Consider the following 17497-nt stretch of genomic DNA (forward strand, 5'->3'; position numbering starts at 1 on the left):
TGCAGTCAAATTTTGGGGGTTGGGAAGTGGCATACTTTTCATAAATGGTTGAAAATCTGCCTAATAAGGAGGCCCAGTGAAGCAAATAAAACAGGTTCAGAAGACATTAAGGATTTACATGGTTAATAGTAGGCCCTGGGTAGCATAATTGAACAACACCTAGGGTTTTGGGTACATAATTCTTTAAAATTTGTGTTGCACGTAGACACCGTGGTTAAGGCAGCAGTGAATGCAAGTCTACTAAATGCTCAGTATAGGAGTTGGGGCATTATGTTGATGTTGTACAAAACATTGGTGAAGTTCCTTTTGGAGTGCTATGTACAGTTCTGGTCACCCAGTCATTGGAAGGATATGGAGCTAGACTGGGTTCAGAGTGTAGTACTCAAAGCATAGCACATCAGGCAGCATCCAAGGTGCAGGAGAATCAACCGAAATGCTGACTCTCCTGTTCCTCAGATGCTGCCTGACCTGCAGTGCTTTTCCAACATAACACTCTTCTGATCTCCAGGCCTCACCGTCTCCCAGACTGGGTTCAGGAAAGATTTACCAGGATATTACTGGGAATGAGGGTTTGAGTTAAGGAGAGGCTGGGACTCCCCCAACTGAAGTGTAGGAGGGGGAGGGATGACCTTAGAGGTTTACAAAATCATGAGGGGTATAGGTAAGATGAATGGCAAGTCTCTTTTCCTAAAGGTGGGGGAACTTCAAGACCAGGTCACATGTGAAGAGGAGAGGGGGAAAAGATTTTTTTTTTTTATTAAAAAAAAGGATGAGGAGGCAACTTTAAAAAAAAAACAATAGTTCATGTGGAATGTACTGTCAGAGGAAATGGTGGATGCAGGTAGGTTACAACATTTGGACTGGTACAGGAAAGGTTTGCAGGGATATGGGCTAAAACACAGGCAAGTGGGACTACTTTGAACCAAAGGGTCGATTTCCTTGTTGTATGACTAGTGTATGCCCAGCCCCACCTACAACCAGATTTTTGTCCAACTTCATTCATGAGGAATGGTCACTTGATTCATCTGTGGAACCTTTTGATAGATTAGTCATACTTTTGAAATTGGATGGTGGGATTAAAAAAAAAAATTAAGAAACTAAAAAAAATGAATTACTAATCATTTTTCAGGTACTTGAACATAAAACAGAAGATAGGTGGAGGAGTAGGCCATTTAGCATGCTGAACAGTGGGGCAGGCTCTTCAAGTTAATGGGCAATCTTTCAACTGTACCCAGTTCCCACTTTTGCCCCAAACAACTATATCCATCTTATCCTTGAAAGGATGTAGTGCTTTAGCCACATTTGCTTGGTGACAATTTTTACAGCCTCACCACTCTGGTGGAAGTAATTTCTCCACATCTCCACCTCAAATGGCTTATCCCCATTTCGACTGATGCATTTCTAAAGCGAATATAAATTCTAATTTATCCAGTCTCTTTTTAAGCTCAGTCCTACCATCCCAGATATCAGGTGGGTAAACTTTTGTTGCACTCTCCATAACCAGAGATCTTAAGACCAAAAATAAAACACCAAACTTGCACACCATACTCCAGGTGTGGTCTTACCAAGGCTCTATAAATTCAGCAAAACATCACTGCTCTTGTGCTCAAATCATTTTGAAGGCCAACATTCCATTTGCCTTGATTGGTTGCCATACCTGTACACTTACGTAGCAACTTAGTCTTAAACTTGTAGATTTGCATTCTGCTTAGAAATTCCAAGACTCCAATAAAAAAAGTAGTAAATGCCCATCTGCATTAGATGGATTGAATTACATCTTGCCTTGTGCTGAACTAAACAATATCTAATTTTATATTGTGTAATCCAGATTTAAAAAAAAGTGTGAATAAAATAAAACATCTTTAGTTTTTAAAGTTGGAGATATTGCTTGAGCAAATTTGACAAATCATGAAAAAAAACGATCAGAATGTTCATGTAATCATGAACTGCATATTAAGCAAAATAACCCAAGACTGCAGGGGACGTGTAGTTTTTGCATTACCAAAATGGAGATCCTTATTTTGAAGGATCTTTAACAGGGCAAGAACATCAAGTCCAATTTGAGCATGTTACTCCAGGACACAAAATGTTAAAAATTGGTCAGGCAGGAATATCAGAATCTTGATATTTTTTGGTAATAAAAACATCTTATCAAAATTGGAAATTTCAATTATGGGAATTATATCTTAATTCTGCTTTTAACTAATATCCAACTCTGCAGTGGACTGATGTCCAGAATATCAAACTTAATTCCACAAAATCAAGAAATGCAGTTTTGTATTTGTGGATAGGAATTAAAACAAACCTTTGCAATAAATTTCGCCATCTTTGTCAGCCAATGTTGTAGACTCCAGGCCCTTCCCACATTTTGCACAGCGGAAGCATTGTTTGTGCCAAGCCTACAAACAGGCAAAGTCAAAGTCAATGAGTAAAAAAAAAAAGAACAATTAAATAAACTTAAAATAACATTTGACTAAACAGTTGTATTAGCACTATTGTTGTTTTAATGACAGTTAAATCATTTAAATACACTAAACAGGTGTGAAGTGTTTGCCAAAAAAACAAAAAAGGTACAGGAACACTTAGGAAACCTTGAAGCTATGGGCATCTAGTCAAACATCTAGAGACGCCAGCCAAAAAAAAAGCCTCAGAATGCCAAGATATTAAAGTGATAAAGTTAATTAAAGAAAGATGTTTGTTTTCAAATTGAGAAAGATAAATGTCTATAAAAAAAAAAGTGGAAATTTGTTCTGCTAAGATACAGCCACAATGTGCCAGTGTTATGGGCATTTCCATACTGCTGTTAACTTGTTATAACTTTAGAGCTGTATTGCATGCATACACTTTATTCAAATCAATAGGTTGGCCAGCTTTGACATAAATTGAATCAAGATCCAAGGGCAAAGAACCTCTAGAAAAAAAAACAGCTAAGACAAAAACCAAAAAAAGAAAGCTAGTGTTATTTGCATGATCAAATATGCAAGTGCTAGTAAAATAGGAGTCTGAATTTAAGTGAATCTGTTGTCATAAACAAAATAGGTTATCTTAGCTGTTTGGATTTATTCAAGTTAGTCCTAATGTCTAAAGAAAAATTAAAGTTTGTTACCAATACTATAAAATGTAGCCCAGGAGTGATTCTTAAATACAATGAGTTATTCTTGTAGGTGTTGGATCTTGGACACTTAGAAATAAACTTTAGAATTCTTCAGTTAGGATTCCATGCACTAATAGTAGTCAAAAATCAATAAAGTTGTTACTGCTAGATTTCATCCAAAGATAAAATTGAGAACAGCAGCCCTTCAGTGCTGAGGAAACATTCAAATTTTAATATTAACCCTTAGAGTAATACTAATTAGGTCCCTACATTGAATTGAGGATTTCCTCACGTTGTAGTTTTAGCCTAACAGTGAAATTTGACTGGCTACTTAATTATCTGGAAAATAAAAAAAGATAGAACAAATTAAACAGCAGCATGTAAGTGCTGCCCATAGCATGTGCACATATGTTGATGTGGTAAGGGTGGTGCCTTGTAGCATAAAGACACATTGAAAAGCAGGTAATTGACATCAATTAACATCATTCATCCTCAATTGGAGAGTGGAATTTTTAGAAATTGAATACAAAATACCCATCCATGTTATCTTGTTTAAGCCACAAGGATGGTATTGGATATTAATAGAGAGAAAAAGATCATCTTGGTCTTGTATTTACAACTATAAATCTAGTATGGTATAAAAATAATTATTTACCAGAAAACATTACCTTGCCAGCTCCAATAACTTTCTCAGCAGCATAAACGGATTGTCCACATCTAGGGCACTTATCTGAACCACCAAACTTCTGAGCAAATTTGGATTCATTGACATTAGTGGTGGGGCAGTGAGTCGCAGCTCTGTAAAGGCCAAATGAAATTGACAAGTTAGAGTAGGTCATACCTTAACAGCTAAAGCAGGGTAAACAATCATTGACCCATTGGATTTATGAAGAGGGTCAATAGGCTACACCAAGAATTGCCTGGCTACTTCTGATTTGTTGTACTCTCATTTCAACTGATGCATTAGAGCTCGAGCACACAGTAAAAGTTGTAAGCGGTACCAAGTTCAGCAGCGGAGTCTGAAAGCTTAAAAGAAAAAAGCTTCTAGAACAAGCCAAGGAATATTGCTATAAGGTTGCTGCGTCAACCATCATGAAACCCAAACGGAGACATGGAAAACTATTTCACTTCCCGATTTGGACATAGTTTTTCTATGGCTTAAAACTGTCAGACGACAAACAATCTTGTCTGAATGAACCAGCTGCTCACATCTAATCCCAATTCACAGCATATAATCCTTTGTTTATAGGTTCAAATGCCTTTTTTGAAGGAATCAAGGGTTTCATTCTTCAAATCACTAAGCTGGGCAGCTAATTCCAGAAACCTACCACCTACTGAGAGAGAAACTATTTCTCATGGTCCTTCCAATCCTATCATTGACCCCTAGTGAGACCGCTCTGCTTGTGAAAAAAAAAGTCTTCCCTACCACATCATCCAAATGCATCATTCATTCTGTCCACCTTGCTAAAGTCACACCTCAACCTTAAGAATCCTTGCTTATCCAAACCTTCTTATGTCCTGGCAATGTCAGGGCAATATCCTTTTGGTTATATGATGACTAGGCTGTGGCCTAAGCAGTATTTACATTGTTCTAGCAAATTGATCCTTACATTTGTGGCGAATACCTCATTTGACTTAAAAAGATTACATCCCATTTGTTTTGTTTACCACTTTACCCTCTTCTCCTGCCAACTTCAGGGACCTATGGACATGCATGCCAAGGTCTCACTACCCTCCCATTTTATTTTGCATTCTCTTGCTTGGTTTTTAAATCTCAAATTTAATCTACTCACTGAAGTCATTTTTGCCACTATTCTGCTTGCTCAACTAAAATATCAATACCATCCTGCACTCAGCTATCTGGTGTTGATAATATCAACAGCAGACTCAACACAGGAGAGCCAAAAAACACCCTAAACCCTGTTAGAGGCTGAATTGTTCTAATAGAAAAAAAATCCTGATTTATTCCAATTAAAAAGAAATATGCATAATACTCCTGCAATGTGCCTACAGCATGCCAAGTTTTGAATAGACTAATTAGGTAAAACAGCAGCATTACAAAGCTCAGAAACGACCATACTGAGTACAATTTAGTTTGTAGTGAACTGGTGCAGCTTTTAAGAATCAATCATGGGACAAAGGAATCATAGGCTGCACTAAGAAAGAGGGGTCCAAGGTACTGAATCACAAGTTAGTAGGGTTTATTTTAAAAAGAGAAAAAAGTGTAACTTATATTTGTTCTCTTGCAAAGGAAGCATTTACTGCCCACCTCTAGTTGTCCTTGAGGAAATGTCATGTTAAAGTAGCCCTTTTTAACCTGTTATAATCTTTGCCCCCAAATGGAGATGTTCTCCATTTGAATATTTTTAAATTTCAAACCATAAAGTCCACTTCATGCAAGAGGTCAATATTTAAACAAAAGGCCATACTGAGCATGTGAAAATTTCACTTTCGACAAATGCTGACACTTCAATTGTCATAGCTGGCAATTGGGAAAAAAAATTATTTGAAGACTGCTAGATTCCTCCCAGAAATAAAGAGGGGAGATAAGTTAGCTGCAAGGCTAGCATCAAATCACTAGCAGTTAGAAGACTAGAGAGCTCAATCTCTCAATTTTGGTTGGGGACTCAGTGAGGGGACAGTATTCAACTGCCACTTGTTTATCACTTGAACAAATGGGCAACTAGCAGTTCCTAATTTGAGCAAGGTATAATGTTTGAGGAAGGTGGAGTAAAGGGCATATCCCACATCCTCCAATACGCAAGACCTACAGCTATCAGATGTATTGCTCAGCTGGTTCTACAAGTGAAGACAGCAGCTTATCTACCCATCTCAGGGCTATTCACTAAGCAAATAGGAATCCTACATCACATGCACAATCTTCATTTGAAAATCAAATTTTGAATGCAGATGTGGAGGGGTGTCATTTGACAGCATTCAAGGGGGAAGACTAGGAACCATCTTAAAAAGATACCACATACTGTTGCCAATCCATACTCACTCTGGGATATGCAGCAGTGTTTGACCCACTAAAAATCAGCACATAGCATCTGAGCATGCCAACTTCTTTCTAGCAAAGTCACACAGTAGCCATTCAGAGTATGCTGCTTATTGCCAGCATTCAATAAGCCAAGAGGCAAATGAGTCAGATTTGATGGTACTGGCTTCCAGCCATTTACATGGATGCTGGATCTGCTGTGACGAAAGATAACTAGGAAAGCAAGTTGAAGACAACAGAGTCTGCAGTGGGATTATAGATGGATCAAGCAAGTGGGCAGAAGTTTGGCAGATAAAGTATAAACTGTAGGAGAATGGAAACTGTGCTACTTGGCAGAAAGAACAGAAAAGCAATGTTTAATAGAGAAACAGTGTAGAACAGATAGAGGGATTCCAAGTACTCTGAATCACAAATTCATAGGATTATATTAAAAAAGTGTCATTAAATAGAAAAAAAAAAGAGACAGACTTCAGCAAGTCGTAAATGAGAATCTGTCACTACGAGTGAAAGTATGGCAACGTGAGACAGCAAATAGGATTAGAGATTGTACTGTTCTGTAGTAAAGGCTATGAAACTGGTATCCTTAGAAGGTTGGGACTGCTTTGCATTGGTACCAGCTTGTGTTCACAGGTGATTTGACTGTTTTGACATTGGACGGAGTAGGATTCCATGGAATCCCCAGTGTGGAAAAGGGCCATTTGGCAACAGGTCTGCACCACCCCTCTGAATATCATCCCACTCAGACCCAACCCTCTTCCTTATCCCTTAACCCTGCATGACCCATGGCTAACAACTAACCACACATTCCTGGAAAGCATGGGCATGCTGAATTGCCCAATCCACCTAACCTGCAAATCCTCAATGTGCAAGGAAACTGGAGCACCCAGTGGAAACCTATGCAAACTCCTCACAGACAGTCACCAGAGAGTGGAACTAACTGGGTCCCATTTAAGGAGCATTTACTAGAGTCTGGATGAGGCCATTAGGAGTAAACGACAAGCGAGAGAGTGAGAGAGCGAGGAGTTGAGGTCATAATTAGATCAGCCATGTTGTTATCAAAAGGTCAGGATATGTTCAAGGGGCCAAATGGCCTATACTTAGTCAGTTCACAAGTACAGGACTGTACTCATTGGCTAGAGGGTCTACACAAAGTAGAGCTCCTTGAGATTTTATTTTTGAATTAAACAGTGCATTTACTTGATCTTTATTTACCCCCGAACGGAATCTATTTTAAAAAAAGGTGCATACCATTAATATCTGCAACTCAAATATCAAACATTTTACTTCAAATTGGATGCAAAGCACAAGTGCGCTGGGTAGGGAAAAAAATGGGATAGATACTATTTTGTATAATTATGATTCATGGAAATAATTGCAAATGTTGGAATTTAGCCACCCCCAAAACCCAAATGTGATAGTGAAGGAGCATCCAAAACACAGACATCGGTCTCAGCCTACTTTTTTGGGACAGTAGCACACTAGTTTGGATTTGGTCCTGGGATAATACTTAAACACTAGTTATCTTTTGGGCTCAAAAATTGGAACAATCATGCACAAAAAGCAGATAAATGCATCAGAAGTGTCTATTTAAATCTACTATCCTTTAAATCTTATTCATTTGCAGTCAGCCAGAGTTTTATCTTTAAAGACTAATGCTGCATTCCAGATTTCACAACCTACATTATCAAAGCCAGGTGCTAGTCAGTTCATAAACAATAGCTTCAAAATGCATATAAATGCTTTGAAGAGGGTGAGAAAAATAAAAAAAAAAGTTCTGGAAATAAAAATGTAGAGTGAGGAATTCACTAAATTAACCTCAGTATTGGTCCAGAGTCTACTCATACTTAATACTGGCAAGAGGGAAATTGTGTGGCATAGGAAAAAAAACGTGCTGGGGTGGAAAGAGCCATTATTGGTTTTACACAGAATGATAATGAAGTCTCAGAGCACCAAGCCTAATCTTTGTGCAGCCTGCCCCTCCAAACACTTTATAAAATTGGCATCTGCAAGGACACTACTCCCATTTTCAGTCGCCTTCATTTTGGAATTAAAACCCAAATTATTTTCTCCAGTAGAGTTTGAAGAGCAGGAAGTAATCCCAACCTGGTTTCTGACCCTGCTGTTCAGGATTAGAAGAATTGGAATTCCTACAGTGTCGGAGCAGGCCATTTGACCCACCCAGACCCACCCCACCCTTGTAACCCTGCACTCCCCCATGGCCAATCCACCTCACCCACACCTTTGCACCAGAGGAAATCTACATATCCTTCCCGTGTCTGTGTGAAGTCCAGATACCAGAGGCTGGAATCGAACCAGCTCCCTGGCACTGATGCAGCTGTGCTAACCACTGAGCTACTATGTCTTTTTGCATGGCAGAAAGAAGGAAGGAATTTTAAAATAAAATAAAAAAAGGACTGCTGAGGTATAAACAATTCAAAATTAACAAAAATGACAAACATGCTCACTTCAGTTTGATATATTAATTAATAGCCCAAAACTAAAAGATTTGCCACAGGCTAGATGGGACCGCTGCCAGGGAGAAAATAAGTGATATGCCATTATGGTAACAAACTTATAGTCAAGTTGGCAATAGTGATGGGATGGCAGGAGCAAGAGAAAAATAAAGAAATCACAGTATTGTCTGAATCATATGTTCTGGGGTTTGACTATACCTTGCCTATAGCAAGGTAACAAAAGAATGACAAACATGGACTGCATCAGCTGATAATTTATGGAAATGAGATTTCACTTACTGCACAGGTTTTATTCCCACACTTGCTCCACTGTCCATGCTCAGAGTACCGGCACCCTGGCCGTAACCATAGCCTTTGGGTCCATACTTTTTTCCATAGCAGCTTTTACAATAGATTTCGTCTGCATGCACAGTTAATGTGGTGCTGTCGAGATTCTTCTTACATGCCACTGCAAACAAACCAAAAAAAGAACTATGAACAGATGGAGTCTTTCAGCACTTGGTACATGGAACATAGCTGACAAGTAGGGAGAAAGAGGTCAAAATGCCTAACCACAAAAAAAAATTCAGTTTGTGCACATGGCATTAGAGTTTGGTATGCCACTAATATTTCTGAATGGCAGAGTTCCAGAATTACATAATCCACCAATTTCTCCAGTAGCACCAGTTTACATCAGTGAAATAAACTGTTATCACAATACATGTTCCCACCTCAAAATAGATTTCATACAATAAAAACTGAAACAAGTGAAGTACAAAGTTAGAGTGTGTCAGATTTCCAGGCTAAGTAGACTCGTTAGGTTTTATTTTTATGTAGTATTCATCATTGAAGCCTGAAATAAAAAAAGATCATTAAGCTTAGAAGCTTATAGAATACAAGATTTCCCAGAGGAGGATCTTTGAAACCATATTATCGGAGTAGCTGGTGCTAGTAGAATGAGCAAAGAACACAAGTCATTGTGAATTTCTGCCTATACAGAGCACGAAGAACTGCTCCAAAGAAAAAGGGTACTTTTCTGGACACACCCAAGTTATAGGTCACACAATGATTACAAACAAGGCACAAAGTTTTGTTTTAACAATTAATGAAGTACCAGCCTCTTTTCAGAGCGAGTTTACTCCCCATTTCTGTTGAAGCCAAAACACACTCCTGGTTTGAGAATCAAGGCTTTCCCTTTCTCTGAAACCTCCATCCCCCAACTACCAGCAACAAATGCCAAAATTTGGGACTTGAATACTTTAAATTTTGGCACCAATTTTCCTTCCTAACCTCTTTTCTCCCCCCCACCCCACCAGAAAGTTCTGCATTCATGCCAGTGACATTGCATTAGTCAGCAAGTGTTTTGTCTAGTTATTCTGTTAGAAGACAGTACACCTCTATGCCAGTTTAAACCCAACACAGAAGCTCACCTCACATTGTATTCTGTCACATTGAGAGGCAAAGAATATCCCAGAATTCACTGTTTAAAGAATAAAATTGTTAAATTTTGACTAAGTCCAACAGAGAACATGCAAGCCACTAATGACAACTCCTTTCTCTTAAACCCACCTGTTACCTCCCACTCTACAATACTAGTCTGATAAATTCCCCCTTAGTTTATAGCAAAAAAAAAAAAAAATCCAAACCCCAGTATAGTATTCAGATGTTGAACTTGCTCTGCACATTCCTCTAGGTAGACTTTAGTGTTCTGCTGAAGTTTCCTGTTGACTTTTACCTTTCAGAGTCAGTGTTAGCAATTGGTTGCTTGCTGGCTGCTTTTTGTAGTTCTCCCCCTAACTTCAAGATGTCTGGATTTATACCCCCCAAAAAAAAAACAAAAAAAATTCACACTTCATTAGTATGATGTCATCCCAAACAGTAATATTCAAATTCAAATGGATTTTGGTATCTGGGGCATAATTTAAACTGATTTTAAGTTTTTTTTTCCCCCTCCCCATGCAACACAATTTGTTTCGACCAAGTGTTACATTTTTATCTCATTCAAGACACACTGCTTTCAATCAGTCCTTGCTAGCTTCCTCTCAAAATAGGTACAGTACACCTCTACACCTTCATAACAGTAGAAGTTAAAACCCATCTATGATGGGCATGCAGCTTAGCCCCCTTAGTTGAGAAATGCAAGTTAGCACAAATTCTAATCTATTAGAATTAACTATCACATCGTCAGTCACACAGGAGCCAGGAACTTTGAAACTAGACACTAAAATAGTTCAGATTTATTTTCAGGCTAAACCTAAAAAAATGAACCTTCATGATTAAAAAGGTGGCTACTTTTTCAATGAATTGCCATGGTTCAGAGCTTGAAGTGCAAATTTGTTTTGGCTATAAACCACAAGTCTCTGCCAAGGCAGTAGAAACTTGGAAAGCTGTTTTAAAAAACATTTACATGACCAAAGCCAGATGCACCATTGAAAGTGCTATTTTGAGACTCCAAAAATCTTCCCTCTTGCATATAAATTGCAAGGTATGCATTTTTTGTTTAATTACTAGAATAAAACTGCAGGGATTTCACAAAGTGAGCAAAGCAGTAAATTAGAACCTCTCCCCCCCCACCCCAGTAAATTCAGACAGTTCTGCAGCTAATTGATCACACGGTCAGCAGTTCTGGGACCCATATCTCAGGAAGTATGTACTGGTCCTACAGCACGTTCAGAGGTGGTTCATAAGAATGGTCCCAGGAATGAAAAGCTTAACACATGAATGTTTGACTACTCTGGGTCTGTACTCAATGGAGTTTAAGGATGAGGTGGGGAGGGAAAGAAATCTTGAACAGAATGCTGAAATGGCCTGGACAAACTGGATGTTGAGAAGATGTTTTCAATGGTAGGAGAGACTAGAACCGGAGGACACTGCCTTAGAGTAGAGTAAAGGGAAGACTTAAACAACGGAAATGAGAAAATACTTCAGCTGAGAGTAGTGAACCTATGGAATTCTTTGCCACAGAAGTCTGGGGAGGCCAGATCTTTAAAGCACATTTAAAGACAAATAGATAGGTTCTTGAAAGCAGGAGAACGAGGTGGAGAAACTTATCAGCCATTGAATGGTGGAGGAGATGCGATGGGCTGAACAGCCTAATTTCTGCTCCAATGTCCTACAGTCTATACAGATTCTATAAAATGAGAGAATATGGAGGAAGTGGTAAATAAGAAAACTAAATGGCACTCTTCTATTTGAACTCTATGCTATTGATCCATGTTCGAAACTCCACTTTAAACAAGTTGTTACTTTTCCAAAAATCAAAGATTATACAGAGTCTAATTTCATTTGCTTCGAACAGAGTTTAAATGCCAAAGTTGTCACAATAGCTAAACTGTTTCTGAAATTCCACTTACTAGTGTTCTGGTTGGTTAATGTATTCCCCAAAGGTGATAAACAGGGTAGTTTTAATAGAGATTAAAAGCTCACTGCATCAGCAAGAAGGTTATTCTGATCTGCTATGCAAAAACTAAAATTTTACATTCAGCCAGTGCTCTCAAAATTCCACACAATGCTCCCAATATTACTAAAGTGAGGAAATTATTACTGAAGGATAGGATAAATATAGTTTATGTCTAGATCAGTTTAGCTAGCACATCTTCCAAATAACTCAGCATTTTCAAGAAGCTAGTTGATAAAGGGAATTCAAATATTCAAATCAGCCAGCTTATGCTCACTGAAACATTCCAATATTTTGGCTTACTTTTCAAGCCATGCATGGCATTTAGAGGCTGCATGTGTTTTTTTTTTAAAAAGTGCCAATTGTTAGTCTGGGACACAAAATTGGCAAAACCTCTATGAAGGCTTCAAAATTGAAGGCACCTATCAGAACCTACGGATAGGCATCCAAGGGAGAACGTGTTCTGCATGGTTAGTAAACCTAGTCCTCTTGTCTCAATACTTAATGTGCATTAGAGGTTTTTACTAAGGACTTTACTATCAGGGCAGTTTTTTTTAAAAATTTGGGTCGAGAGAGTGTCATATTACACATCTAACCAAGCAAAAAGAATGGGTTTAAGTGATCTGTGCATCAGTACGGATGAATTATTTCTCATCCGGCTCAACATTTATAGACAGGAGTCTCTATATTGAGAGTCTGAAACTTCTAGGATCCCAAGAGTGTTCAACAACCATAAGTTTATCTTAGTCTTCAGATTCTAAATAGTATCTACCATTTCTGTCAGCCAGAAGTACACTTGGGTGTGATAAATTAACATGGTATGCACATATTGAGCATAGTAAACACAAGTCAGCACCTGAACCATTCCAGCAGGCAGCAAGTGTAGATTCTTTAGTTAAAAGTTTGGCAAAACTCTATGTGGAGGCCTACAGGTGGCCCAGGCAGATACGGTGGTGTCCCTCCAATATGTGGTCTGATTCACTGTGGCAGTGGAGGAGGCAGAGGATGATCATTGTTGAACTGATTTAACTGCATTTCAAAATAAACCCCTACCTCCAAACGTAATAAAGACAAACCCCTACCTCCACACACATCATGGGTGATGGGGGAAAATAAAAACACCAGTTAGTGTGGGGAATTTAAAACAAAAAAGACAGGATGCACCCTCCCTTGTCCTCACCTTCCAACCCATCAGTCTCCACAGCCAACATATCAACCTGAAACACTTGCACCAACTCTAACTAGACCCCATCACCAAGCACATCTTCCTCTCCCCAACCCTGTCTTCTGCAAGGACTGCTCCCTTTGTCCTCCTTGCTTCATGCCACACTCCCCACCAACTGCCGAGTACCTTCCCCTGCAACCACAAAAGATGCAAAACATGCTAGCACAACACTCCTCTCACTTCTATCCAGGGCCCCAACAGTCTGCCCAGCTGAGAAGGAGGTTTGCCTGCCTCTCCTCCAACCTAGTTTATTGTATGCAGGTGTCCAAATGGGGTCTACTCCATATCAGAAAGACTGAACTTAAACTAAGAGCACATTTCTCTGAACATCTCAGCAAGGCCCAACTTGACCTCCCAGTCACTGCCCATTTTAATTCCCCTTCCCATTCCCTCTGACATGACCATCCTCTGCCTTCACCATTCCCACTGTGTATCAGACTGCAAATTGAAGGAATGCTACCTCATCTGCCTGGCCAGCCTACAGGACTCCAGAGTTCTGTAAGTTTCAAATAACCTCTTCCCCTGCCCAAACTCCTATTCCAGCTCCTTTCCCCCCCCCCCCCCCCCACACCTCCCTTCCAGCCACCAACTGGATTCATTCCTCCTATTGGCCAACCAGGCCACACTCAGTGTATGGTCACCCAAAACCCACCATCTTATCTGTAGCTCCCCTCACCCCAAGGAAGGGTTTTACTCTAAACATTGACTTCACCTCCTGGTGCTGTCTGACGTGCTGTGTTATCTATCTTGGATTTCAGCATCTGCAATTTTGTGTCTCAAGCTAATTAAATAGCAAGCAGTACAAACAAATGGTTGCACTTTGAATAGTAACCTTATCTAAAACAGTGTAATAACAGCTATTACACCTAAAGGACTTATTCATTTCAGGTAATTAAAGTGTTAGATAATTCAGTGTAGTTTCAGAAATTTACATTTGAGGAAAGTCAAGTTATCTACTGGATTGCCACCATTTGCTAAAATAAAAGCTTGACTTCTAGATAGTTTTGAAGTGCTCTTATCACAGATTTAGAACTCAGTTTAGGACTCAATTACAGTTGATGGGGAACTGGCTGCAGCCATGTAACTAAGGGCATACACAACTGAATAGTACCAGTGGGGTCCTGCATGAAGATTAAAAAACAAATCAGTGCTCAAGGTCATATCATTCTTACAATTTTGATTTAGATTTGGGCACTAATCTAAGAGCACTTGGGGGAATCAAATATCAGAAATTGAGAGAACTCCAATTTCAATTGCTAACAGGAGAGTTGGAAAAACTTTTCATCTTGACTTCTTATTGTCTAAGAGATTAGGAATGCACAGAGCCAGTTCCTTTGAAGCACTAAGTATAGGAAATGAACATTACTGCACAGCAACTAACTAGCTGAACAGTCAATGTAAACAGTGCTTCCTAACATTAACCAGATTGGCCAGCAACATTTCAGTTTCCACCATTCCAATTAAGCAACTCAAATAGGAGGCAATATTGGGTAGGAGTGAGAGTGGGAGGGGCTCAGTAGATATTTTCTATGAAGAACAGAACTGGATGAATTTTTTGATCAGTGTGCGCTTTTCCTTGGTTACATCAGCCCTGCTCAGCTAAAACAATGGTCAGCAACTTAAAATAATTAAACAGGAATACAAACTGCACACCAGCATTTTCATGGAAATGCTGGAGTTGAAACAAAGTTTCATTTTATTGTGAGGGATACATTGAAAAAAGGTAGAAGCACAAGACCCATTCTTATTAGTTTTTTTTGTTTTAAAATACTGTTACAATATCTACAACTCATGATTGGCAGGCATGCAAGTGGAGACAAGGACACTTGTGATGTTGATGGTAGTGTTCCCATCTTGGGAACAGAAGGCCCTGACCCAAGGATACATTAATAATCTAAACAGTGATTGGAAAAGTATTATTGGGACAGGAGACAGAAGCACAAAGAAAAAGTGAATCCCAGTATGAAGTCAGTGCTGGGAATCAAGCACCTATGGTGGCTGAGTGGTTAGCACTGCTGCCTTACAGCACCAGGGTCCCAGGTTTGATTCCAGCCTCAGGCGACTGTCTGTGTGGAGTTTGCACATTCCCCCCCATGGGTTTCCTCTGGGTGCTCTGGTTTCCTCCCACAGCCCAAAGATGTGCAGGTCAGGTGAACTGACCATGCAAAATTGCCCATAGTGTTAGCTGCATTAGTCAGAGGGGAAAATGGGTCTGGGTTAGTTACTCTTTGGAGGGTCAGTGTGGACTAGTTGGGCTGAAGGGCCTGTTTCCACACTGTAGGGAATCTAATATTAAAAAACCCCAAGGGTGCTGGCTCTGGGTGATATAGTCAACACTAGACTTGAGGCTCCCAGACATCTTCAATTCCCAGGTAAGGACTTTTGTTTCCCCTGGCCTACATGTTTCTTTAACAAAAGAAAAAAGCACTGATTGGTCATCGGTAATCAGTGGAATGGGGCAAGATAGTGAAGAACAAGAGAAAAAAAATAATGCTGGTGCTGATACCAATTGTTGAGTATACTAGTAACCTATAAAATGTTATCAGAAACTAATTACATGTATGGGGCCACTACAGACTGTAGTACAAGTGAGAGGTGCCCATTGAAACCCATTGTAATGGAGAATAGCGTATCCTCCAAAACTCAAATGGGATTTGTTGAAAAATTTCATTAGGAGACAGTAAAACTGTTTGTGGTCTTGATTATAACTGCTCAAAACCTTATAGGAGGAGGCTATAACTTCAACTCCCTGGTCCAATCAACCATGGTCTAATTAAATGGCAGAGCAGGCTTAAGAGGTCAAGTGGCCTATTCCTGCTCTTAACTCAAGTGGGAATTCTTCTAGAATTGTCAATCTTGCAAGAATCTAACATTTGAAAAGAGCAGGTATCCAGATAAAAGAAAATTCAAATTCTACCAGATACTTACTGCACCGGAAACAGGACTTGTGAAAGTACCTCCCATCACACTGCACCTCCTCAGCAAAGTAAACAGTCTTCTGGCAGACGCCACATTTATTTCCACCACCCAAGTTTGGCATTCTACAAGAAAGAACAAACAATTTAAAAGTCTGATGTCTTAATTGGATAATCAAGTAGTAAGTGATTGAAGCTTAAGTGGCAAGCAAGGAAAAAAATGACCACTTATTGAATTACTGTCTTTTTTTAATCTCCCAAGAGATTAAATAATTTGTTTATTGCCTCTGCAAATTACAGGAGTGCAAAATTCTCATGCACCTCAAATGTACCTTATAAGAGAGATCAGAAAAAAAAAGGGTTCTGGGCAACCCTGGTTAGAGTTAGCTGATCTAAGCCAAAGCTACATAGTGGGAATAATTAGTGAATCTGGATACAATGATTCCCTCAGTCAAGAGTTATCAACTCAAAGTTTGATGGAGCATTATGTCTCAAACAAAAACAGAAGCAAGTAGTACATTTGATATTGTAGGATAATACAGAATACCAGAGATTTACCATCTTTTGAGAGCAGAAAATGTTTTCCATCTCAGTCCCTAGATGGGCAACCCCTTGGTTGGAGGTTGTAACTTATCTCTAGACTCTGCAGTTTGGGAGAAACATTTTCAGTACTTACCACAGCTTTAAAAGTCCTTAAATATATTTCAATTAGATCACATTTTATTCTTTTGGACCAATCTATTCAAATCTCACTACAAAGTGCAAAACATATAAAAAGGTCATAAGCAACAATGTTTTAACCAAAAAAAAACTTTCATTATGTTCCTTTAAGCAAGTGGTGTAGCACCTTCTGGTAAAATTTGGAAGTGAAAATTATAGTCACATGGAAAAAGACCAAATCATGAATGTAAGCATAGAGTTGTTAAGACAAAGTTGTCTAACCAACTTTCTGATGTACTTTTTTTGGGGAAAAAGGGTTGAAGTGAAAGGAGGACGATGAGACTGAGGAGGTATGCAGTCAGTCAGACACTTACAGCATGGGAACAGGCCCTTCAGCCCAACTTACCCAGTTTTATCATTTAAAGTAGTCTATATAGACTGGAGGAAACAAATAGGTCATGAAATAAGAACAGTAGCAATATGGGTATAAAGTTAAAAAGGATAGAAAACTATAGTTTATAGTAATGGTTAATAGGTAGTTTTCAGGGTGGAAGATTTCTGGAGTTCCCCAGGGTTGATATGGAGTCCCTAGATCATAGCATGCAGGGAATAAAATTCAAATCTAGAGTCACAAAATTTAGGAGGAGACTTGTTTTGAAGGAGCAGTATAGAACTGGAGGGGACATTGTACTGAAGTGTATGCCTTCATGTCATTGAAGTCTGTCTGCCTACTGTAAGTTGGCAAAGAACACAGA

The 17497-nt window shown here is 39.1% G+C and overlaps 1 protein-coding gene across 1 annotated transcript in view; it reads right to left on the reverse strand.

Annotated features, from left to right (window-relative positions):
* Nucleotides 1-17497, reverse strand: part of LOC122562943 (cysteine and glycine-rich protein 1-like) — a 31894-nt gene that overhangs the window by 5004 nt on the left and 9393 nt on the right. The window contains exons 2-5 of the mRNA XM_043716245.1: nt 16096-16208; nt 8846-9014; nt 3763-3892; nt 2302-2399 (exon numbers count right to left, since the gene is read on the reverse strand). Coding sequence (XP_043572180.1) covers nt 2302-2399; nt 3763-3892; nt 8846-9014; nt 16096-16207 — 509 coding nt within the window. The 5' untranslated portion in view covers nt 16208. The remainder of the gene's footprint in view (nt 1-2301; nt 2400-3762; nt 3893-8845; nt 9015-16095; nt 16209-17497) is intronic.

This window comes from Chiloscyllium plagiosum, chromosome 26 (assembly GCF_004010195.1).
Source record: "Chiloscyllium plagiosum isolate BGI_BamShark_2017 chromosome 26, ASM401019v2, whole genome shotgun sequence".
Taxonomy (NCBI): Eukaryota; Metazoa; Chordata; class Chondrichthyes; order Orectolobiformes; family Hemiscylliidae; genus Chiloscyllium; species Chiloscyllium plagiosum.